Source organism: Anoplopoma fimbria, chromosome 18 (assembly GCF_027596085.1).
Source record: "Anoplopoma fimbria isolate UVic2021 breed Golden Eagle Sablefish chromosome 18, Afim_UVic_2022, whole genome shotgun sequence".
NCBI classification, from domain to species: Eukaryota; Metazoa; Chordata; class Actinopteri; order Perciformes; family Anoplopomatidae; genus Anoplopoma; species Anoplopoma fimbria.
In genome coordinates this window covers 13396569-13420950 of record NC_072466.1, presented here as the reverse complement: position 1 = coordinate 13420950, position 24382 = coordinate 13396569, and the positions used below count along the sequence as shown (strand labels likewise).

Below are 24382 nucleotides of genomic sequence, written 5' to 3'. Positions count from 1 at the left end.
TTTGGCTTTGCGCTTTTCTTGCAGCAGACACTGCAGTTTTACATTTTTAGCGCCACTGTGGGTCCTTGAAGAGCCCCTCCCCTGACACAGCCCACCCCTCTCTGGCGATTCACAGTGTTTGTCGTGGTTGCTGCCTCTGTCCTGCTCCGCCTGTGGATGAGCTCTGCCGTGAGGCCCTCTGGAAGGACATCCTGCAAGCTTCCCACACCTTCTCTCCTCTCTCAGGCGAGTTTGAAACGCTTCCTGGCTTTGCTTCTTGATAGAGCTGTGCAGGAGGCCGGTCACCCCTGAGCTCCAGCTGTGCAGGCTGCCGGTGCCCTCGCTGCTGCATCCTGGGCTGCTGCTGGGGGCACTGGGGCAGGACGGATGGCTGGTGGAGGACTGGTTACATGAGGGGCCTATCAGTTCCTCCAGCCAGATATGATCACTGATAGCGCCGCAGGGGGCCCAAGAATTTAGTGATGGCTGGCCCGGCTTTGCTCTGCCTCTCTGGGACAGGGTGCAGGCTGTGCTGCTCGTCCCGTCCATTGGCCTGAGTCCTGTCTACACCAATGTGTTCTTTCACTAAGTGTAGCAACTGGCAGATGATCAACGGTCCAGTGGACAGACCCAAATTTAAAGAGTTCTACCCCAATCCTGTCTCGTTATTGTGCAAGCCTGACCTAGAAGAGGTCCAATACATTTCACTCTAGGCTGAACAGATGGCCTCCTTTAGTGCCAGAATCACCCCCTGCCATGTCAGGCGAGGACATCCTTGACTTCAATTTTAATGCAGACAATTATGGCGGGTTAGGTCAGTCCAACAAACTCACATTTTTGTTTTTTTATATTTACCCACAAACAACATGTTATGTTATCTTCATTTTGAGGCCAAAGTCAAATACAGATGATTTCACAGCTTCTCTGCTGTTATATTGCAGAAGCTTCAAGTTTGGATTTAATGAGAGGGAGTTTTAGCACAACCGTAGCAAGTGTCTTTGCTAGTTGAGCCGAGCTCACTCCGAGGGTGCTGTTCTTAATTAGACCGTCTATTGATAGCAGAGCAGCAAAGCTTTTACAGCTTTTTCCAGGTCAGTGGTCGTAGAAGAGCATCGATCCAACACAGCACATGGCAGCTGACACACAGACAACCAGACTAATGGACAGGCTTGTAGAGTAATGGATTACAATGATCTTATCAATATCTCTCGTTAGCAGAACAGCGGTGCTCTTGCAAGCACTAAAAGACATAGTGTACGTATGAAATGGAAAAAGACTTTCTAATGTAGAATAATGACTAGCTCTCAACCCCTGCCTCCGGTCCTTATGCTAAGCTAATGGTCTACATGCTCTATACTTAATTTTTAAAAAGCAGGTAATCATTTTTTAAGTGTCAAAATATTCCTTAATGAATATAAGGTATTTAAATAAATTGTTTATTAATATTTGTACAAGTTCATATTGATAATTCCACAATCTAAAATTACTTTCTGTTTCAAACATACAGTGCATATTTTAAGAGTTTATTTATAAGCATTTCTATTTTTCTAAGGATAGATATTGATAAGATCACTATAACCAATTACTGTATTCTTGGTATTGATCCTTTCAATCTAACGCTCAATGACAAAGTGAATAAGTGTATGTCCTAAAATTGCAAACTATTCTTTTGAATGACATACTTACATGGAATTTGCTTTTATAAAGAAACAATAAATATAATAAATAATAATGACATTTTGATTCCTTTTTCCACTATACGCATATAGTGGAGTACATACAATTGTGCATTAACACACACTGTCATGCCCACACTTTTTATCAGTGACTACAAAACGTGTAGTTTGCTAACTTAACCTACTTGGCCATAGCTTCGGGATCTTGTCCTCATTCTTTATTTAATCATCTTCTGATATGCATGCAATCTGTATCATGATGACACACACTGAAGCATGTATTCATATGGGCATACTGTAGCTCTAATGTTCTTCAGTATTCAGGTGGTTACATAACTGCATCCATAACACCTCTGTTAGTGTTTGCATGAGAGGAGTTAAAAGTGACTGTGATTGGCAAGTGAGTGGCAGCCATTTGGCTGAAATGAAATGCCACATATCAAGCCGGGTAGGGCAGAGACTCCTTAATGTAAGCCGCTAAACTAAAGCACAAGAGGAAGAAATCTGAACTGGAAACAAAGGCTCATTAGTCTTTTAGAATATGCAACAGGAGAAACCAGCTTCCAGCATTTTTACCTCATGCTGTGTATAACAATGTACAATAGTCTTTACTGTTTTATTCCACTTCAAAGATGGCTTATCCATAATAATCTTTTATATTCCAAGCCATTATGATCTAAGGAGACCTACAACCTGTCCTACCTATGCCGTCTTTGCCCGAGTCTTCGCTTGGATCGGACCGGGATAATATACTGTACAGTGTATCTTGTCATGCAGGAGCCAGACTGTTTCGGTCCCCAGGGGTATCATTAGCTCCGCATCTGATATGTAGGGTTTGAGCCATGACTGGATGGCCTGCTGTGCGCATGCGTTCCTCCAGACTTGGGCCCCACACCCTGCCTGCTGCTAAAGCCCAGCCAGCTCACAGGACACCCAAGGGACCCCCCCTGTCTGGTACCAGGGAGGAGCACCAAGCCTCCAGCTCACAGACATATCTCTATATCATTTTCTCTCCTCGGTCCATCCTGTTTCCCTCTTTCTTCGGGCCCTCTCCATCGTGCTGCCATTTCTCACCATTTCCAGACTTCCCAGAAAGGCTCGGGCCTCTCCTATGATGAATGTCTTTAATAATCTCTTTTCAATCTCAGGAGGAGGAGAGGGGTGGGAGCCAATTTAGAACTATCGCCCTGACGGGAGAGACAGTCAGCCCATGGCTGCCGGAAGGTAATGGTGCTGAAATGGCTTCTTGCTACAAGCGCAGAGGTGGAGATAATTGGTGATGCTTGCTTGCTCGGTGGTTGCACTGCTCTTCTCCTCGCTGGCTAGTTGTGTCTCTGCCCGGCTGGGCTGAGCCTCTGCAGGGGCCACAGTTTCTTGGTCCCTTACTAAGCCTGCAGAGCGGACTTAATGCCACAGCTGATCAGCTCTGGCCATGAAGAAGTACGGCCTTGTGCCACTCAGCTGTTTCTATGGCGATGTGTTTTGTCTCTGCTTGGCCTGCTCTTCTCATCAGATCAGCTCTCTCACCTGTCCACACAGCCTCATGCTAAACACAGGAAATCAGTTTGATGCTTCTTTTAAAGTCAGTCTAACTTGTGGGTAAATTACAGCAAAAAAAAAAAAACAGCATTGAACATACATTAAAGATGAAAAATAACATAGAGCAGACCGATCCCTTCCACACAGGGCGGATTAATCTAAAACCCTGGAAGAAAAAGTAATTTTCTATTTCCACTCTGCACCGTTTAATGTTTTTACCCTACAAACTGATAAAATGTGTCAGTGAATTAATAGCTTGTAAGAGAGGACCAGATAGCCCGACCTAAAAGTTAAAGCAATGTGCTATCAACAGATTCACTGCCTCTCTCCTGCTCGTCCTTCAAAGCAACACGCAAAGCAGCGATTGATTTCAGACTGTTGGAAGCATTACCAGAGAATCACCTGTTCCCATCTTTAGGTCTGCATATTGGATGTTTGTGAATGGAGATTTCTAACTGGGTCTTATACCTTAGCCGAGCCTGTCAATAATGGCAGGTGCACTTGTGAAAAGCCCAGATGAGGAAACAGCGTGTCGTCAGATTTGGCATCAGTAATCCATCTCGTGCAGAGACACTTGTCAATGCCTCCGGACCTGTGGGGTCACTTTCAGAGAGCCACACTGTGCAATCAAATGGGAATAGTCTAAACTGAATAAGGGCCAGCTCATTCAGGCGGTGTAGAGGTAGGTTTCCTGGGATCGCTGCATAACACACAGTAAGGTCTGCAATAAAATCAGGCAGACAGCAATTACAATGGCACATAATGCATACCACAAAGGGCAATAAGGCATCTGTTTCAAGCAGGAAGCCTGTAAGCACAGACAGAACCAGTTTCATCTTTACAAAGCATCCACCAATGGCTCTGTGCTAGACTATGGACTTGTTAATATGAAGCTTTAACTCTTGTGGGTTCGGAGTGGATGTACTCTGGATAATATTTCTATAAGGACGCGCTACTGGGGAGGAGGACCAGCTGACCTCAATACATGCCATTATCATACCACAGTTTTCTGTCAACAGAGCCCGTCATATCACTGCGTATGAGCTCCGCCAACTCAGTCACACAACAAATGGTCTCTAAAGCATTGTGCCGCAGATTCACTGAGTTGTTATCACGAGAGTGTTCACAGACTTCATGATTGAACAGATTAAGAAAAGAACGCCACCTGCAGAAACCCTCACTTTACAGAAGAAAAACGAATGCAGTCTAATACAAAGGTCCTGAAGGGCTAAGGTCGTCTTGCCATTATGCTCAGAATAACAATGCTGATGGTCGGCAGCTATGTTTACCATGTTTGACATTCAAGTTAGCATCTAACATTCGCTGATTGGAACTAAACATAAGCACAGCCGAGGTTGATGCGAAAGTCATTAATGTTGCAGGTATTTTTTTGTCATAAACTAAAGTATTGGACAAATTACAATTTTGAAAATTGTACAATTCATCCTGAGGGGAACATGTATGTCAGCTCCAAATGTCATGGCTATCCATTAAATGTTAACAACATATCATCCTCTGGACACCATGTATAGGCTATCCGTTGTATTTCAGTTGTAGTGACATTTCACTAAAAACAAAATGTTATGGTGGCGCTAGAGGAAAAGTCAGGAGATCCCAAAAGTCATTAGGCTTAATCCTTGGAGGAACAGGTTTGTATGTGTAGCATTAAATGGTGATCCATCCAATAGTTGTGGAGATATTTTAGTCTGAATCAAAGTAGTGGACAAACAGACCACTATGGACATCCAAAAAGCCAAACAGTCAAAATGTTTACTTCATGTAAACAAATCGAAAAAGCTTCTGCACATCAATGTTAAAAGCTTCAGTATATTAAACAGATAACAAGTATCTCATTATGTTTAATAAATATTCCCAAGATATTGTTTAAGCAGACATCAAGGCACCCAGCAAGGTAATGTTGGCCCAAATAAATTACTTTGAAAAAAAAATCTACCTACAAGTTTTTGGCCACCAACCAAGGAAACATATTTAGAGCAAATTGCTTGTCAAGAAGATGAATGTAGCAGCAGAGTATGAGAGAACTGTTTCCAGGCCTATTTTTCGGTAACTTCTCTTGTGGTGTCCTCACACACAAACACACGCAAATGCACACACACACACACACACACACACACACACACACACACACACACACACACACACACACACACACACACACACACACACACACACACACACACACACACACACACACACACACACAACAGGGTGCCAATTATAGTAACTGTGTGATGAGGTTTCTCATAGTGAGGCCCATGCTACCTTTGCCTCTAATCCTTTGTTATTAATTATATCTTCAACAAGCCTACACAGTTCTTGTGGTGTCAGCACCGAGTATCCATGGCAACAGCCGGTTGGTCGCGGCTCTCAGGGCTGCATACACACACACTCTGCTGCCTGACAAAACCATGCTTCGCTGCAAAGATGCTCCACTGACAAGATGAATAACTCAACTGTAGAGAAATATAATAAAAATAAAATAAATCCTCCCCCCTGAGCGTTGAGTTTTAAGCCTCAACAGCTTCTCCTCCTCATAGTCTGGCAGGAAATAATATTCACTGCTATCACTATGGTGACCAAACCGATAAAAATGCCTGTTGCTAAATCCAAATATTGCAACAATTGAAATAAAGAATGAAAGACGATTATAAAAAAATCAGTGGTTGGTTTAAAAAAAAAAAAAAAAACAGTGGTTGGTTTTAACTCTGTACTGTACTACAAATTTCAGGTATTTTATAATTTTATATTTCTAATCAACCAAATATATTGTATTCTTGACACCACAACATATATTACTTAGTTAGTTCAAACGTATAAAGGGACTACAAGACACTGTTATTGGTATGAGATCACAAGCAATTTAGTTTGGGAACCACTTGTTTAATTTTAACATGACTTAAAAGTATTTTAAAAGCTAATTTTAAGTCTTGCAATGTATAATATACTAGCTACATAATTACTAACATAATTAGCCAAGAAAAGTACCTCCACCACATTTCTTAGAGAATTATATTGTAACTGATGTTTGCCAATACTAAGCTATATTTAAGACAAAAATTGTTGCTTTAGACGATTGGGATTTTATTAAAACTCCAGTAATATGAGATATAATTCATATTACAGTTTTCTGCATAGGTAACGTTACTATTACTTTTGATGCCTCAAGCTGATTTTTCTAATAAAACTTGGGAGTACTACTGTAACGCAAGGCTATTTGTGAAAAAAAAAAGTTGTGTAGAGTCGTTATATTAGTCGTAACACATTGCCTTGAGTGATGTCAGTTGAGTCAGCGCCGGTTGCGTCACATTTTAAATACAAACAAATATGGATGTATGGAGGTATGCATTCTGGGTCATGTAGGCTCCAAGTTTTATGCACAATCCTAGCTCTGTTGTAAACAAACAAAGCCGCACAATACTACTTTAGCCAATCAGCAACAGTTAGTGCACAATACAGGGGGGAAGTCATGGATGTATAAAGATAAAGGAGAAGCAAGAATAAAGAACGAAAGAAAGAAAGAAAGAAAGAAAGAAAGAAAGAAAGAAAGAAAGAAAGAAAGAAAGAAAGAAAGAAAGAATAAAATAAAAAAAGAAAGAAAGAAAAAGGCAGTAGGAGCAAGAGCTAGGGCGTTAAATCTATTATTAGTTTTTGTTTGGGTTTTAAGTTCAAATATCAATAATCTTTCTCCAGAATAACTGACTCCAATTTTAAGACAGCTAAAATAACTTCTTACTTAACTTGCTATAAATACCTTATGTAATTTGCTGTTTCTTTAGTAAAAGAAGGATAAACATCAGATATTATTAATATAAATCTGGGACCACACTCAGGATAGCTCATTAACTTCCAATTAGGCCTAATGTTAGTACAGAGAGAGCAGAGTGATTTGCATCTTATTCTTGCTGTGCTTTGCAGTAATATGTTGGTACCTGGAAAAAGTGGGCCAAGTGGGAGCTCAGTTATTTATTTATTTAAAAAAAGGGGGGAATATATCTCAAAGCATGTTACATTGTGCAAGTTGTACATTTGTTTTCGTCTGTTTGGGATTTAATTACATTTTTAAATATTGTAACCCTTAATTTAGATTTTACTCTTATTACAGTGATCTGCTCTCTAAAAAAAACCCAAAACATTAACACAAAAAGTGGGGTTTCTTTGGTTGTTACTCCTCTCTGTAAAATCCCAATCTAGTTAAACAGGAGCTCTCTCTTGTGGCTTCATTCATCACGTACATGTAAAATGAGAGTCGACTTCCGTTAGCTGAGGTTGGAAAGACACTGAGGAACATTGAGGTTTAATGACAAGAGAGAAGATGGACGAAGATAAGCTGCTAAAGTTTGACTTCAGCTGGTTTACTTACTTTCACAAGGAAGTGGCTCCTTGCTAAACAGGAGACTGTAAGCAGTGTTTAAAGCATCAGTATGGACAATAACAGATAGACAGCACCATCTACTGCTGAGATGTACAAAGACCAGTGGTGCAAAAAGGCTCTCTAGATGCTTTATATAAGTTAACGTATCAAAACAACATGGTAAAAGTCCTAGATTTAAAATGTAATTGTAGAGAAGTAGGCTATCACCAGCTTAAAGTTTAACTTCTTTATATACAGTTTGTTAGTCTCGTTCAGTGATTTCCAAGCAGACCTTTTCTGTAATCTTTGCTTTTTGTGTGAAATGTTGGATCATTCAACCCTTTAGGGCCTTGAACATTTATGTAAATTAAACCATTCTAGAAGTCTAGAGGGGAAATTATTATTTGGAAGAACTGCCAACAACTCAGACATCTAAAACATAACAAGGAGCCCCAAAAAGACTCTGCTTTTTGTGAGAGGTTTAGATTTTAACATGACAAAAGCTCAGCGTGTTTTTAATGCAAAACTTCCAAAAATTGACTAAATGTACTTTATGACGTTCCACCACTGACAAAAACAGCCATTGCGGTTCCTCCACGTTCATTTATTTCTCTGCACTCAAAATGCCAAGGCTAGACAGAAAAAAGATAAATGGTGCAAACATCATGTTATCGTGTACACGATTACTATTAACGCAGTAACATCACATGATCTGGTGCTGAGGAATGTAACCAGACATGATACTGACATTTACAAACAAGTGTTACTGTAGAACTCCACAACGATGTATAGTTATGAAAACATTTACATATTTTTGCAATAAGAAAATACGACAAATTCAATCTGCAAACATATACAGAATATGTAGACAGTCCTATGTAAAAGAACTATAACGTGACAGAAAGTGAAGTTATAGTGTGCTGCCTGATAATGAGGTTCAGTTTCAAAGCGTAAACAACTCACATAACATAAGTATGAAAAAGTTTGAGGAGAAATATCCTCAAACTTTAAGTCCAAGATTGATATAGTTTGTGCGCATCAATAGCAAAGACAGTAACAAAGAAAAAATGCGTTAGTGTTCCCTGTAAGCCATAGACATTCTACCCTTAGAAATGCTCTTTTAAAACTAAAAGCTGATATTAATATGCCCAAACAAATTACCAAAATAATTCCAGACACCAATTATTTTAGTAATTTTGACCTGGCGTATGAGCTTGAAGTCTATTAAAGAGTCAATGCAGAAGAAAACAAAACTACTACAGCAGATATATTCTCCCGCAATGATTATGCCAAGGTACAATAGCTAAAACCAAGATAAAGAAAATGACATGTTTATTGTATAAAAGTGTACTGGACATAAACTTAAATGTAAATGAGAAAATAAGCTCCCTCTAAAGGTGAACAGGTACACAGATAGTACAGTTAGAAGGGACAGCTGTTTATTCTCCAGAACAGTATTCAGTGAAATAGTTTGTGGCATCTGGTGTCAATCTTGATTTGAAAATACATTACCCCACTCATCAATAAAACTTTAACCTCATGAAAACAGTAGAAAATATTTTATAAAAACCCCCAAAACAGGAAACTTTGTAGATGACATTACCACTTAATAACCTCAACCTTTTAAAATTGCTGGTATTCTTTTTTATTTTTCAGGAATGCAAGATTTTATTTTGGAGCGTAGTGGATATTTAATATTTCAGCCAGTTTTATTCCTTTTTCGCAGGCTGCTCGATGGGTTTCTCCTTGTGGTACTTCCCGTAGGGGACGTGTGCAGATATGGTTCCCAGTTCTTTGGCCCCCTCGATGTGGAACATCTGGTCGTCAAAGAAGATGTGCGGTTTGATTTTCTGCAGCAGGGGCCCTTTGGGAGCCCCCTCCAGAAAGAAAGCCTCGTCGATCTCCAGGCCCCAGCTGCGGAGAGTCTTCAGGACTCGATTCTTGGAGCTGGCCTCACCGCGGGCCGTCACCAGGAAGGTCCGGATGGGGCAGGTCATGCGCTCATTCTTGGCGTAAAATTTTCTCTGCAGCTTCCCCAGAGCCACCAGGAAACACTTTAAGGGACCCTATAAGAGCCAAATAATCAAGTTTATTTAAAAAAAAATTTGAAAAACACAGGGACAGATAAACAAAGGGAAGAGGAACTAAATGCACACACGAGAGTGCAAAAAGGATGCCAGAGTTGATTTTAAACTCTAAGCTCTATTAAGAGCAGGTTCCTAATCCCTGCAGACATTCTCCAGAGCCTCTTTTGGCCCCATAGAGGTGCTGTTCTAACAGCTATTAGATTTAATAACTCATCTCTTCAGTTTTTTTGCTTCTTATTGTCATTACTTTCTTTGTATTTTTGCTGAACCATGTGTATTTATCTCTCCTGACACTTCATTTTCCTGGTTTTATGCTTTTGCATAAATGTGAATAAATAAACCTAAACAAAACTGTTTACATTAGACGAATCCCCCTGAGAAATCTATTAGGATTCTATCAACTGAAGGCAAATACATATGGATAAAAACAGCAAAATAAAATTTCCTCTGAGACCCACACAGAAGGATTTGTTTAAGACTGTAAATGGCAGCGTAAAACACTGCATCAACAGTATTCAAGAAGAATTAACTACAAGGAAAACTTGTTTTTTTATGATTTGAAAGAATACAGTCAGAGAGGAAGGATCAGCATTGGATAACACAACTGGCTTATAGATGTGAAGCTCAGTACGAGGCTATGTTTGGATCACTTTAAGCACATAGAAACAAGCATCAGGTACCTGTGGGAGAGGTTTGTTCTCATACTCCTTCTCGTGAGCAAGGAAAGTGTCCAGGCCTTGTTCCTGCGTGATGTTATCGGACTCGTCTGAGAAGAGGACGGCGTCGCCATCAAACGCCACTCTCAGCTGAGTGTCGCTCAACTCATTCTCCCTCATGGACGAAAACATTGTGGCTGCAGCAATGCCTGAAAGAAAGGAGGGTTGGTTAGAAACAGCTGCAGGCGTCTTCAACTTCCTATTTTGATAACAATTTGTTTAACTGCCACGTTAGGTTTGATTACTGATACCTCCGTCTGTCACTGGAGAGTTCAAATGTTATATCTGCACAGTTCAGCAAATATGGTCTCACAGATACCACCAAGTTAAAGGAAAATTCTGAAAGATTTCCACAGATTATCCACAGACCTTCAACTGTAGGAGCTTGTTCTTAAAGGTTTGTGGATTATCTTCAGTAACCGGGTCAAGATTTCTAAAAAGAAACATTCCTTTTGAGTTTTTCAAATGTCATTTTTGGGCACTTTGAGCACCACAAGCCCAGAAGCTAGAACCTGCAAATGTTTCGTAATTTTTCTTTGATGAGTAACTTGAATTGATGAAAGTTTTCATTCGATTAATCAACTAATTCCAGCACTACATTTGGACGTCAGCGTTTCATATCGGTCTGTCCTGTGTTTATTGGACGACAGGGAGCCATGAATCACACAGCTGCCCTTAACCAGCACCTTCTTGCTGCACAGCGTGGGGTCGAGGCTTCCCTCAACAGTGTGAATGAGTCACACACACACACACACACACACACACACACACACACACACACACACACACACACACACACACACACACACACACACACACACACACACACACACACACACACACACACACACACACACACACACACACACACAGTCATCATGCAAGTGTGTAAATATCAGTGAGGTACAAACACTTCTCGGGGCTGCTGAAAGCAATTTGTGAATCAAAACAACGTTGTATGAGATAGAGATCAGCGTTACATAATCCAGCAGCAGCAGCAGCAGCATCACTTACCTTCCTCTATGGCCTCTGTGACTTTCTCCGAGTCCTTGGAGAGGTAGAGGTTTGTCATGTAGGCCTTTAGGTAGCCTATAGGACTTTTCCCTCCGGTCATACAGAATCTCTCTATGGTCAGATCTGTCAGTATAAAAGCAAGTTGGAGATATGTAAATAAGAATGACTAGACCGAGTGCTGTTTTTGATTAAGCCGCCGTCATGCTAATCAATCAACAATGTCTGGTTTAAGACGCAGCGTACCGTAGTGATTAATGCTGTTAATGAGGCGTACTCCAACTTGGGCGTGGTTGTTGGTCATTAGGACGATATCAAACAGCTCCTCGCTGTCCGGGTAGAGATCCCTCAGTCGTGAGTTGACTTGCATCAGCGCCTGTGTGAGAGGACGGACTGCTTCGCATCAAAAGGCAGGATGTTGCGTCAAGAGCGTTCAACATAAGGTTACAACACAAACATTACAACATTGTACCACAGCTTACTTCAAGTTTGTCAAAGAAACATCATCATTTGATATCTTAAATTTACCTCAAACAGAAGAAGCCACATTTGTGTGTAGTTATTCAGTCGTCAAAAACTTTTAACACATTGTGGTTTTTTTGCTGGTAAAGGAAATAAATTAGCGGATTATGGAAATAATCAACAAGCTCCAGCGCGTCATTGATCAGTTTTTATCCAACATACAGGTAGGATTACTTTTGCAGAAAGCCAAACAATGCCCATAACCCACAGTGTCTGTTGCCAGCTTTTGGTATCAAGTATGTATGCTTAGCCGCCGAGTAGTTTTCATAACAGCTGAGGGAATACAATAACAGCGTGCAATCACTCTTCTCCCGATGTTCCTCTATTCCAGGGTGATAACGTCCGTGATAGTTGCTTAACACATTCAAGGAACTACACATAAATCAACCTTTATGGGAAGTTGTACAGTAGTTTTTCCACCTCCTACACCCTTCAAAAAAATCCTAAAAATGTTGATTTTATGGCTGAAGAATGGTGTGAATTAGACCTGTGTGACTGCATTTCAAGAAGAATCAACCAGTTTTTAAGGCGAATACTTTTTCATAGGGATTTAACTTAGTTTGTCCCGGCACTGTGCATATCAACCAGCAAGGTCTTTTTCAATATAAACATTTTCCCCTTACACTTACAGCTTTATGATTGCACTGCATCTGACTTTGCCAAAATTCAAATACCTTCCTCAACATGACTCATTGAGGTGTGGCCTGATGTATGTGTAACATGCCTTTAAACCCACCCTGTAGTCCATTATCACAAAACACTGTAGTCTTGTTTTTTTCCACAAAGCAAGTATTTCCTGTTGTGGACTGGGACAACAACGTGCGTTCAGGTGAAGCAGTAACTTTACATTCCAGACACCACGCCCTGCAAACAGAGACCTTACAGCGGGGGTAACACTACCGGGGTGTGGTGGAGGTGGTGGAGGTGGTGGTGGTGGGGGGCTATACCTTAACGAAGGGGAAAGCAGCTCCTGGCATCAGCGGCTCTCCTTCGTGCTCCACCTGATAAGCCACGTACTTCTCCAATCCTTCTTCCTCGTAGATCTTCCTCTCTGCCACCATGTTGAAGAGGGTGCGAGACGAGACCGCGATGGTGACAGCATACTGGGGTTTAGGCTGAGAGTGGATGAGGGGGGAGAAGTGCTGTAGTAGTCTTTGTCTGCACTTAGAAAGTCACAAAATGTGTGCAAGAAAGTGTGTGCAGTAAAACAGTTTGAAATATAAAAGTACTTACAGGTGTCGGTTTGTTTGTTTTGAGATTGTCAGGAAAAGCTTTGGCCTCAGCCCAGTCCTTCTCCTCTCCGCTGTCTTCAGTTGGAGCTGAATCGTTTGGTTTGATTTCACTCATTTTTATAAACTTTGTAAGTCCTAAAAAAAAAAAAAACCCCGATTAAGTGATGCGACTGATGCTTGGAAACTTTGCGGAAATGTGTTTTAAATTTGAAAAAAAAGAAAAAGAAGCCTGGTGTATTCACCAGTAGTGACGTCAGCAGATCACTTGCATCTGGTTGGTTCGTGACAAAGAGACACGAAAGCTGTAGGACCTCCCCTGTCTGCATACTACAGGGGACTGTTGTTGTTGTTGTTGTTGTTGTTGTTGTTGTTGTTGTTGTGCTGGGTCCCTTAGTTTTAATTAAGAAAAATCAATGCTACAGCATACTATTAAATATGTAATTTAATGTCTATTATCCATAATTGAGAATAAATACTCAGTTTTGTCTCCCTTTCTTTCTTCTGAAATAAATAATAGTAATCAATAACTCTTACTTAAGTACTCAGTGTGTTTTTGCAGTGCCTTCCTTTACTGATATGGTGACAGTAACACAGCTTTACCCTCAGTGCAATATACCCCATAATGCTATGCAAATTACAGTAACTTACTATAAAATATTTGGCATTTGGTGCTATTTTACTGCAAAAAAATAAAATAAAATACAGCAACAGATGTTATGCACAGATTCTTGGGTTCGGAACCTTTTTGTGCAGAATATTGAAATATTGAATTTGAAATGAAGTGTAGCCTTCATATTACTTGAATTGGTAAGTAGTCTATGGTAAATTGGGAGTTAGATACATGTAGGCCTGTATTTGTTTCATTCTGGTAGACACTTTTTGACAAAAAAAGTAATGAAATAAAAAAGAAATCCATTATGCTATTTCACACCAGTTGAATGATATTGACCAGTAACTTTACATTCCAGACACCACGCCCTGCAAACAGAGACCTTACAGCGGGGGTAACACTACCGGGGTGTGGTGGTGGAGGTGGTGGTGGTGGTGGTGGTGGGGGGGGCTATACCTTAACGAAGGGGAAAGCAGCTCCTGGCATCAGCGGCTCTCCTTCGTGCTCCACCTGATAAGCCACGTACTTCTCCAATCCTTCTTCCTCGTAGATCTTCCTCTCTGCCACCATGTTGAAGAGGGTGCGAGACGAGACCGCGATGGTGACAGCATACTGGGGTTTAGGCTGAGAGTGGATGAGGGGGAGAAGTGCTGTAGTAGTCTTTGTCTGCACAAAATGTGTGCAAGAAAGTGTGTGCAGTAAAACAGTTTGAAGTAAAAAATACTTACAGGTCTCGGTTTGTTTGTTTTGAGATTGTCAAAAAAAGCTTTGGCCTCAGCCCAGTCCTTCTCCTCTCCGCTGTCTTCAGTTGGAGCTGAATCGTTTGGTTTGATTTCACTCATTTTTATAAACTTTGTAAGTCCTAAAAAAAACCCGATTAAGTGATGCGACTGATGCTTGGAAACTTTGCGGAAATGTGTTTTAAATTTGAAAAAAAAAAAAGAAGAAGCCTGGTGTATTCACCAGTAGTGACGTCAGCAGATCACTTGCATCTGGTTGGTTCGTGACAAAGAGACACGAAAGCTGTAGGACCTCCCCTGTCTGCATACTACAGGGGACTGTTGTTGTTGTTGTTGTTGTTGTTGTTGTTGTTGTTGTTGTGCTGGGTCCCTTAGTTTTAATTAAGAAAAATCTAAAAAAAGTAATGAAATAAAAAAGAAATCCATTATGCTATTTCACATCAGTTGAATGATATTGACCATTGATACTAATTTCAATAGCGTCCCAGTGATCAAAAGAAAACAATCAAATTTTGTTTGGTTGAAGATATTGCGAAATTGTAATTAGAAGTTTTTTCTTTTTTATTGTTGTACAGGGGCTTTTACTTGAAAAGTAAAGGATCTTAATACTTCCTCCACCACTACAGACAAGTCAAAACAATTCTAAATCTCAAATTATAATTTGATTTCAAATTTGAAAGGGTGTTTTCAGTCTTTCTGTAAAACCAACACTACTTTCTCTGAGACAGCTTACCTTACCTTAGAAAGGAATATATACCTAAAAATCTTTCTCATGAACAATAAGTGATTCATAAAAAAATTGCACCGTGATTGTTGTCAATTATTTGTCTATATTTCTTTCTAATTAAAAAACCTTGAACTCATCAGTCATTTGTCTGGCCATATACAGTACCTTTGAAAAGGATGAGGGAAACAAGTTCTTCATCAGGATACACTTTTTCTCTTTATTCTTCTATTTAGTGAACAATTTATTTATTTACATGTAACTATTAAGATGTATGTAAAATTGTATGATTGACTGTCAATGTAATCCCCTGTGGAATGTCCCAAATGGGTCGTATGGTAAATAAAAAGCAAATTTGATATAATGATAAGATGTATTGATTTATTGGATTTGGGCACACAAAAATAATAATGTGTATTAAGTAAAATTCATTTTTTATATTCCTTTAAGCATGAAAATATATGTACTTAATCAAGATATTTTCATTTCATTTCAGCCTCTCTTTTTGAGTTTGATTCTTTCTATTTTAATTTTACTCAACTTTTTCTGCCTTATATTTCTAATTTAAAGAAGTTCCTCAGATATAAAAAAAATAATTCCAAATGTTTATTGTTCAAATTATGAGAGTGGGAGGAAACCGGAGTACCCGGAGTAAACCCACACCGACAGAGGCAGAAACTCTGCGGCTATTTGCCCACTGCAGCTGCTGTTGTGCTGCTTTATGGGATGAATGTGATTAAAGTGAGCGCAGCAAGTAAACCCCCAATGAAAGCCAGGACCTGGAGCAGATCTTTCCACCAACAGCGGGAGGAATCCTTCTTCACAAGCTGAGCAGACAGCTCTGTGATGTGGGCCTGCAAAGACTGGACGATGCTGCGTCCACAACTGCATCCTCTAATGTTATTAGAGACTCCAGCAGCTTCTTACCGCAAAACTTCTTCTGCAGGTCTTTAAGTACGGCTTTGCACATTTTCTTGGTGCTCTTGAAATCAGAGCAGAAGCCTTTGGTGATAGTGAGTCCCTCCATGGTCTGGTTTACCAGTCTCTTTGTGTGGGGGACCCACTCCTCCTGGCTGCGGTTCTGGAGAGCGTGACACTTGGTCATCACTCTTACTGTCAGAAGGGAGACAAACAACCGGAGCTGGTCCTCACCTCCTGCCTCTGTGCTAGTTACAGATGCAGTAGGATGGGCAGACTCCATGGGTGTTTGAGGTTGGTCCATGGTGACTTCAGAGATGTTTTTCTTCTCTTGGAGCATCTCTGGTTTATCTTTCTCAGATTGAATGCTTGTTTGTGGTTCTTCTTCTGTTTTATGCATGCGATACCTTCTTCAGTACTCTTCAGTCGTTCAGTGGTCTGTGCAGTGAGATCTGTTCCCAAATGTGCTAAATGATATGTTTGTATATGTTATACATTAAAGGCTCATATAATAGTCTAATCTGTGCCTTTAATGCGTCATCATTCTAGAATCCTAGAATGTGATGTCACACACAACACACACACACACACACACACACACACACACACACACACACACACACACACACACACACACATACACATACACATGCACAGACATTCTATTCCAAAAACAACAACAAAAAGAAAAAGAAAAACTCCAGAATAAGAATATATTATCAACCATCACCATCATCCCCACCTATAATCAGTGGTGGAACAAGCTCTCAGATCCTTCAGCTAAAGTACCAATTGAGTAAAAATACTCTGTCATTCTTAAGTAGAAGTGCAGAAATATTACAAGTAAAAGGTCTTTAAAGTATTCAACTAAAAGTATTGTGCAGTATGATATATCATCATATATCACAATAGAACCTCTCACAATTATGTTGTGACCTTTTGGAGAGGTCCAACACCTAAACTGGTAACCACTGCCAGACTAACTGACTAACTGTAAAGTAGTTAAAAGTAACTCCACCTCCAGCAGCTACACCAGTTAAATGATGAGTAGATATTGAACAATCTAATAATGGCATATAGGCTATATCAGTCACAGGAGACAATTCACTTCACAGAAGTACTTTTACCTTTTTTTTGACCTTTTACCTACTTCTGTTCTTTCACTCAAGTACAATCTTGAATGCATAATTTGTAATGTAGTTTTTTCTTCTTTATTGTTGTACAGGGGCTTTTACTTGAAAAGTAAAGGATCTTAATACTTCCTCCACCACTACAGACAAGTCAAAACAATTCTAAATCTCAAATTATAATTTGGTTTCAAATTTGAAAGGGTGTTTTCAGTCTTTCTGTAAAACCAACACTACTTTCTCTGAGACAGCTTACCTTACCTTAGAAAGGAATATATACCTAAAAATCTTTCTCATGAACAATAAGTGATTCATAAAAAAATTGCACCGTGATTGTTGTCAATTATTTGTCTATATTTCTTTCTAATTAAAAAACCTTGAACTCATCAGTCATTTGTCTGGCCATATACAGTACCTTTGAGAAGGATGAGGGAAACAAGTTCTTCATCAGGATACACTTTTTCTCTTTATTCTTCTATTTAGTGAACAATTTATTTATTTACATGTAACTATTAAGATGTATGTAAAATTGTATGATTGAATGTCCCAAATGGGTCGTATGGTAAATAAAAAGCAACTAACTAACTGTACTGCAACAAATAGATAACTTATGATTCATGATATATATATAGAGAGAGGTTTCTTTATTTTAAGTTCATCTTGTTATATTGCCTTACAACCACCATGTTATATACATTGTATATTTTCGCCTGTGTAGGCTATTATTTGTAGCCTGCTTGTGTCTTTTTTGTTTACTGCTACTGCCATCACTGTCTCTTTGTCTTTAATTACTCCTGTATTACTTTGACTTCTAATCTTATTTTAGTTTCATATACTATGTATATTATCATTTATTTTTTGCTTTCTCTATTAATCTATTTATCTCTGTCTATGTGCTGCTGCAAAAACTGATTTTTGGCCTCTGTGGATCAATAGAGGCTCATTTCATCCTTTTTATCCCACAATTTTTAATATATGTTCAATATTATGCCTAATAGCTTACATAGTGCCCCTGATATTGAAATAGCAAATGCCTATGCACTCTCTCTCTCTCTCTCTCTCTCTCTCTCTCTCTCACACACACACACACACACACACACACACACACACACACACACACACCGTCCACTGGCACATGAATGACCTCCCTCCTCCCTCCTCCCTCCTCGCTCCTCCATCACACCCCCCCACAGTTGGTAGAGTCCGGGACGGAGCATCATGGCGATTGACGGTAAGTACTCGGTCTCAGGTGTCCTGCGGGACTCATGTGAAACTTTACTCTCGGCGGAATGAGAATGCTGCTATTAAAAAATAATACAGATTTTATTCAGAATAAATGTTATAGTGAAACCAGTTCCGGGTTTTTTTAATTTATTTTTTTAAATCACGCCGTGCCGCAGTGCTCCGGAGCTGGGACGGCTAGCGGCACGAGGCTGATGCTGAAGTGCGGATACCCGCGCGCTGATGCAGGAATGTTGTGATCCCTTCACGGGATGCGCGCGTGCTCTCATATCGCACAGCCGCGTGAAGTGATGCTCAAGTGGACACGGATGCGGACAGCCAAAGCTCTGATCTGACCCAGTCACGTTGGTTCAAACACGCCTGTGACAGAAATGAAATATAAAATAATTGTAATATTTATTTTGGGCTCCGACCGAAAATATCACAGCAGGCTGCTTGTTAGCAATCACATGACAACTTTGTTTTGCCACTGTAAAAGAACGACATCACCTGGCGGATGAATATGGTGTTTTGTTATATTATTAAAAAATAATAACGACTTGAGTTCTAAAAACCAACCACTGTTGTCAGATATCGGGTTCGTGACCGGAACACACAGGACACCGAGCAGCGGCAGGAAAAAACGGATGCTGGCAGTGAAGAGTAGGCGCGTGCCCTGTCCTGTCCTGTCACGGGCACTGTTCTTTATTATGTCACGTGCAGCCATACGTGCAGCCTTGTTTGTTGATACACGTCACCTGAGAGAGAGAGAGAGAGAGAGAGAGAGAGGGAGGGGGGGGGTACGGTTTTATAAAGACATATCGGCAGTGACTAAAGGAATAGATCTGCAACTCACATTTCATAGGCTATATATACAAATACGCAATCAAAATTAGGGCTATATTATTCATAAAGCAATGGTTTATTTTTGAAAGTTAGGATTTAGTGTATCATTCAAAATATTCCAATCAGAGTGCAATATGTCTTCAAATATATTTAACCATAATTCAATGGGGTCCCCGCAGATCCCAGTGGACTTCATTCTATCATTACAATTTGTTTGTCAAATGATTTGCTCCCAATTACTTCATATCATTGTCTCTGTCTTAATTATTGCTTTAAAATATATATTGTATCTAGTTATTGGGGGGGGGACCCAGTCAAAAGCACCCAATTTCAGCCAAGTCAGTTTATAGATAGATAAACTGTTTGCTGTGGGTCCTCAGGCATTTTGAAGGAGACAGACATAGATGCAGCTGAAACAGATTTCCTCACAATGTGCAAATTAACTATACCTTTCCTAAAATGTTGAGGTTTGTATGTAATTGAGTTGGTATGATGAAGGTAAAATGTGTGTCTAGTTAACCTATTAAATGGCTGAAGGACCTGCCCTGATGATGTTGTACTTTGTTGGACTTCATGGAATTTTTATTGTTTTTAGCTCAGTAAAAGTGAGAAGTAATTTTGGGAAGAATCATCTTAAAATAGATTTTCCTGATTTTATTTGTTTGATGGCGTCAGCACACAGGCCCAGCTATTTTTGCATCTTGAAGCTTGCGGTTTTACTTTAACCAATTACAAAACCATCATCACAAACAAGCGGTTCAGTGCTTCGATATTCGAAACACATACAAGTAGAGTTAGCCTACTCAAAAAAATACTGCTTTATATGACTGCAGAGGAAGTCATTTAAGATAATCTTCTTCCTGCAAAAAGCCCTCTTGTAAATCATACCTTTGATTTTAAGGATATTAGTGAACAGTTTGCTACATTTTGGTAAGCTTTTTGTCTCTGGAAGCCAACAGAGAGATTCTCTTACATAAAGTGAATTGGTCCAGAGGGTGTCTGTCTGCTATGTGACATAACACAAGTCGGCCTCAGAGCTTTCTCTCTTTCTCTACCTTTGTAGATACCTGAATCATTAAATACTGAGGTGACGAGGCCAAGAGGGATGATGTGTGAATCAAGTGATGCAAGTGTCAGGATCCTTCATTAAATTAGGCCTCAGTGGGACTTTGAAGAAAATAATGGAGTGAAAAAAGTAAAACCTTTTAAAACCATTTTCCAGACAATGCAATTAGATTATATAAATTGGTGATAATTAGGTGAAACACACATTTAACTTATTATATCTTCATGCTGACAATGTCCCAACAGGTCCCAACCGGTACATACATAAAGACTTCAGTATTCAGAGGACATTTAGACCGTGGTGTTGGGAAGCACAATTATTCCTGAATTATTACTTATTATGAAAAATGCATTGAAGTAATAATCACTGCATTTAATATGAATATTGTAAAACATGAATGGGCACAATTTTTACCCATTTCAAGAGATTTATACAATGAATTTAAAAAAAAGTTTTTTTCAGTACTTTACCCACGAATGTCCATTAAAGGAACACCTAGACATTTTCGAAATAGCACTTATTTCTCTCCCATTCTCTCATTCTCATTCTTTCTCTACCGAGAGTTGTATGATTATTAAGATTATTGTCACTCATACCTGTCCGTTAATTACTGTATTAAGCTGGAACCAGGAGACTGTTAGCTTAGCTTAGCATACCGACTGGAAGTAGTAGGAAACAGCTAGCCTGGACCTTTCTAAAGGTGAAAAAAAGCCTATGAGCACCTCTTGAGCTCAATAATCAACACAGCTAATAAAAAAAGTCCAGAACATATCTCCCCATTAAACAAAAACATGTGATTGTTACACTTTTGCTTTTGTATGTTGGTATGCTAGCTGTTTCCCCCTGCTTCCAGTCTTTGACCTAAGACAAGCTAAGCTTACCGGCTCCAGGTTTACATTGCTGAGAAAAATATCCTACAATATCTATTATACAATTCCGGCCCGTTTATGGTCATTAACCATTTGATTTGGTTGAGTTTCTTTTTCTTCATTTTTTCCAGCTTATGAGTTTTATATTTCTTGGCGTAACCATCTGCCAGCCTCCCTAACCTGAGGGATGAACATATGTTTCTACCGTAGCCTACATGGAATCATATTTATAACCTCTGACTCCCAACTCTCTCTCTCTCTCTCTCTCTCTCTCTCTCAGGAGGGGGGAGGAACTGTGGTGTTCATGAGCTCATCTGTGCTAGACGAGGTAAGGCCATGTTCACTTTGCAATTTTTGCAAAAAGCCTTTTTTCTGTTTGTGTTTGTTTTCATTCGGAGCATAATGCCGTTGGTGCTTAGTTGTACTCCACGACAGCACTTTAAAAGCCCAAAGATTGCCTTGTCAAAATATTTAGCTCTCAACCTTCCTTATTCCTGTGTAATTCCTCTGAAGTTTGGTGTTTAGAAAGTGTCTCTATTTAGACTTCACAAAGCATAATGTCTGCATGTGAATTATGCACGGCATATCAAGTTTTGGTTGACTTCAGCAAAAGAAGGCAGCTGTGTGTTCATGATTTATTCAGCACGGAGGTTTTGTTTCGTATCAGAAGTCCATGTGTAAGCAACATTTCCAGATTACCTGCTTACCTTTTAAACAACATGCCCTACAAACTAGAGCCAGGTTAAGTATGCACTGTTTTAAATGCTTAAAAGTGTGATAAGTTATTACATTAATGAATTAGTGACGGTTCTGGCCACAATGAGAATATTTCAGTATCACAGTGATGTAGAAACACGACAGAATGATTTGTTCCCCTTGTTTTTATGATACAAAAAACATTTGATCTAAATGAGCCCACGTTTCCTCCGAGGTTATTATTCATTTGCTGTTTGCACATTGAATGGTTCAGTGACTGTGTTTTCATGTTTATTAGTCGGCTCGCTGGAGTCATTACCTCGAAATTAAAAAAAAAAAGCAGATTGAATCCCGAGGCTCAGTTCAGAGTCCTGGGTTCAGCCTCAGTTCACACGCTGTAAAAGATTAATTTCTTTAATATTCTTTTCAGACACACAATTTGCACATGCACACACTCAGAGAGAATGGGATGGAGTGAAAGAGGGGCAGAGACAAAGGAACGGGAGTGGCTGAGAAGGATCCACTTTAATCTGTTAAGAGAAATATCAAGCTTTCCTGAGAATGATGGGTACTATATCAAAAACCACTGACAGCAGGGTGAGCTGTTTCCAAGGCCGTGTTGCTACCTCTCTACTTTCCAGTGTACATTGACGGGGGCCTCAGGTTACCTCAGGTGTCTAAATTATTCAGCTGTTGTTGACATTTACAGAGCAGGGCCATGTATGAGGTGTTATCGCACCATGTGAGCATGGGGCCATAAACTGTGTCAATTCGGACAGGCGACTGCGGAGGTCATTCTGGCACCATCGACACAACCGTCTGCAGTGAGAGTTGATACGTAAGCCTGGCAAGTGCTGACTGGGACTGGGATTTATTACATGTCGGATTACTTCAGAGCAGGACAACTTTGTTTTTCCTCTCTTCTTAGATCATTTACTATCTATAGCAGCAGAAGTACTGATAGTGTTTTTTTGAGAACAGCTGGCTATAAAGAGGATATTCCTATTGAGGTAGGTAAACCTCTGCCGCCATGTCGGAGCTCTTATCTCTCTCCTACTTCTCTTGCCATTGTTGGGAATTTAGCATTCATTACTTTGGCGGTCGGCAAGCAAGCAGCAGAACTAGTTGTCAGGCTGCAGTGGTCTCTGCCTGTTGCCATGGTGAAACAAGTTTTGACCATCATTTTCAGTCTGTAGTCAGGAGGGTTAAGAAGCTATGTCTCTCTTTTTCTCTTCTCCGTCTCTCATTTGTGCTCTCAGTACCAATACAAGTTTTCAGACTGTTGACCAATTGATGAACATTTAGGCTGTTGTTGTGGTTCAGTCTCGGCGCTCTCATCAGTTTCCTTTCCAGACACAGCAAGCAGCCAAAAAAACCTCACTCTGTACCTCCTCAGCATCAAACAGGAGACAGACAAAGTGAGCCACTAGCTGGTGAACACAAGCATGCAGCAGCTAAAGAGCCAGATATTTTCTTCAAGAGTTGGTGGAGGCCAAAAGAGACCTGAAAGGAGAATTAATATTGGACTAACATTCGTTGGGTGGCCAGAAACACGACTCCAAATGGGTGCTTATGTTTCAAGACAGAGGTTAGAAGAGAAAAAAGCTCTTAGGACAAGGATTGATGTTGCCCAGGGTTGCTGTAGTGTCAATTACAACACTAACACAAATACTAGAAAGTGGATGTACTCGATGCGAACAGAGCTTTTTCCAGCGTAACCTGTAACTACTCAAACTGATGTTGCTATGCCAGCTCTTGGCCTTGTAAGGGACGTTATAGGTTACTACTTTTGGAGCACATCGGAGAGCAAACACACCCTTTAAGATTCCTTACAGTTTGTTTTTGGTGGTTTGGATTTTTAGAAAGGCTCAAATAAAGTGAAAGTGATACTCTTTAAATGCAAAGTATAGCTCTACAGCACGATACTCACCACCCCAACATGTGGAGTAGTCTATAGCTCGCCTACGGTTGCTAAGCTACGATTGGACAATCACTGCTCATGGGAGGAGTTTAGTGAATAGAAAACACCTGTGTTGGTGTCTTCATTGGTGAATATGTCCATATAATTGTTGGATAAAAAAAACTGTTAATTGGCTCAAGAAGTACTTAAACTTAAAATCCAGACCTGCCAGGTGACAGAGCCTTCGCTTCCAGTGTGCTTCATTTTACATGCTGCCCTTTCCACTGAGGTATTTGGTCTTTAGAAAAAGCCTACAGCTCATTGACTGCTGTTTTCTTCAGCTACTACACTGCATATTAAGTGCAGGCCCAGTGCGGTTTGGCTGGTTTACCCAGTCTACGTTTCAGTTAGATGCAGCCCCTTTGAGGCTCTCATAAAAATAGCACATCAGCGGCGCAGTGCTGCATGGTTACATGAAGTATGGTTGGCCTACATTCACTGCTGTATATTGTATCTGTTATGCCTTTGAAG

At 40.0% G+C, this 24382-nt stretch overlaps 1 protein-coding gene across 1 annotated transcript; it reads right to left on the bottom strand.

Moving 5' to 3' along the window:
* Positions 1-8130: 8130 nt before the first annotated feature.
* Positions 8131-14683, bottom strand: LOC129107321 (cytosolic 5'-nucleotidase 1A-like). Its single transcript, XM_054618780.1, has 6 exons — positions 14473-14683; positions 14201-14368; positions 11627-11756; positions 11384-11506; positions 10334-10518; positions 8131-9632 (listed from the first exon to the last, which is right to left on the bottom strand). Exons 1-6 carry the CDS (start codon positions 14584-14586, stop codon positions 9276-9278), a joined length of 1077 nt encoding a protein of 358 aa, XP_054474755.1. The 5' UTR covers positions 14587-14683; the 3' UTR covers positions 8131-9275.
* Between the last annotated feature and the right edge of the window lie 9699 nt (positions 14684-24382).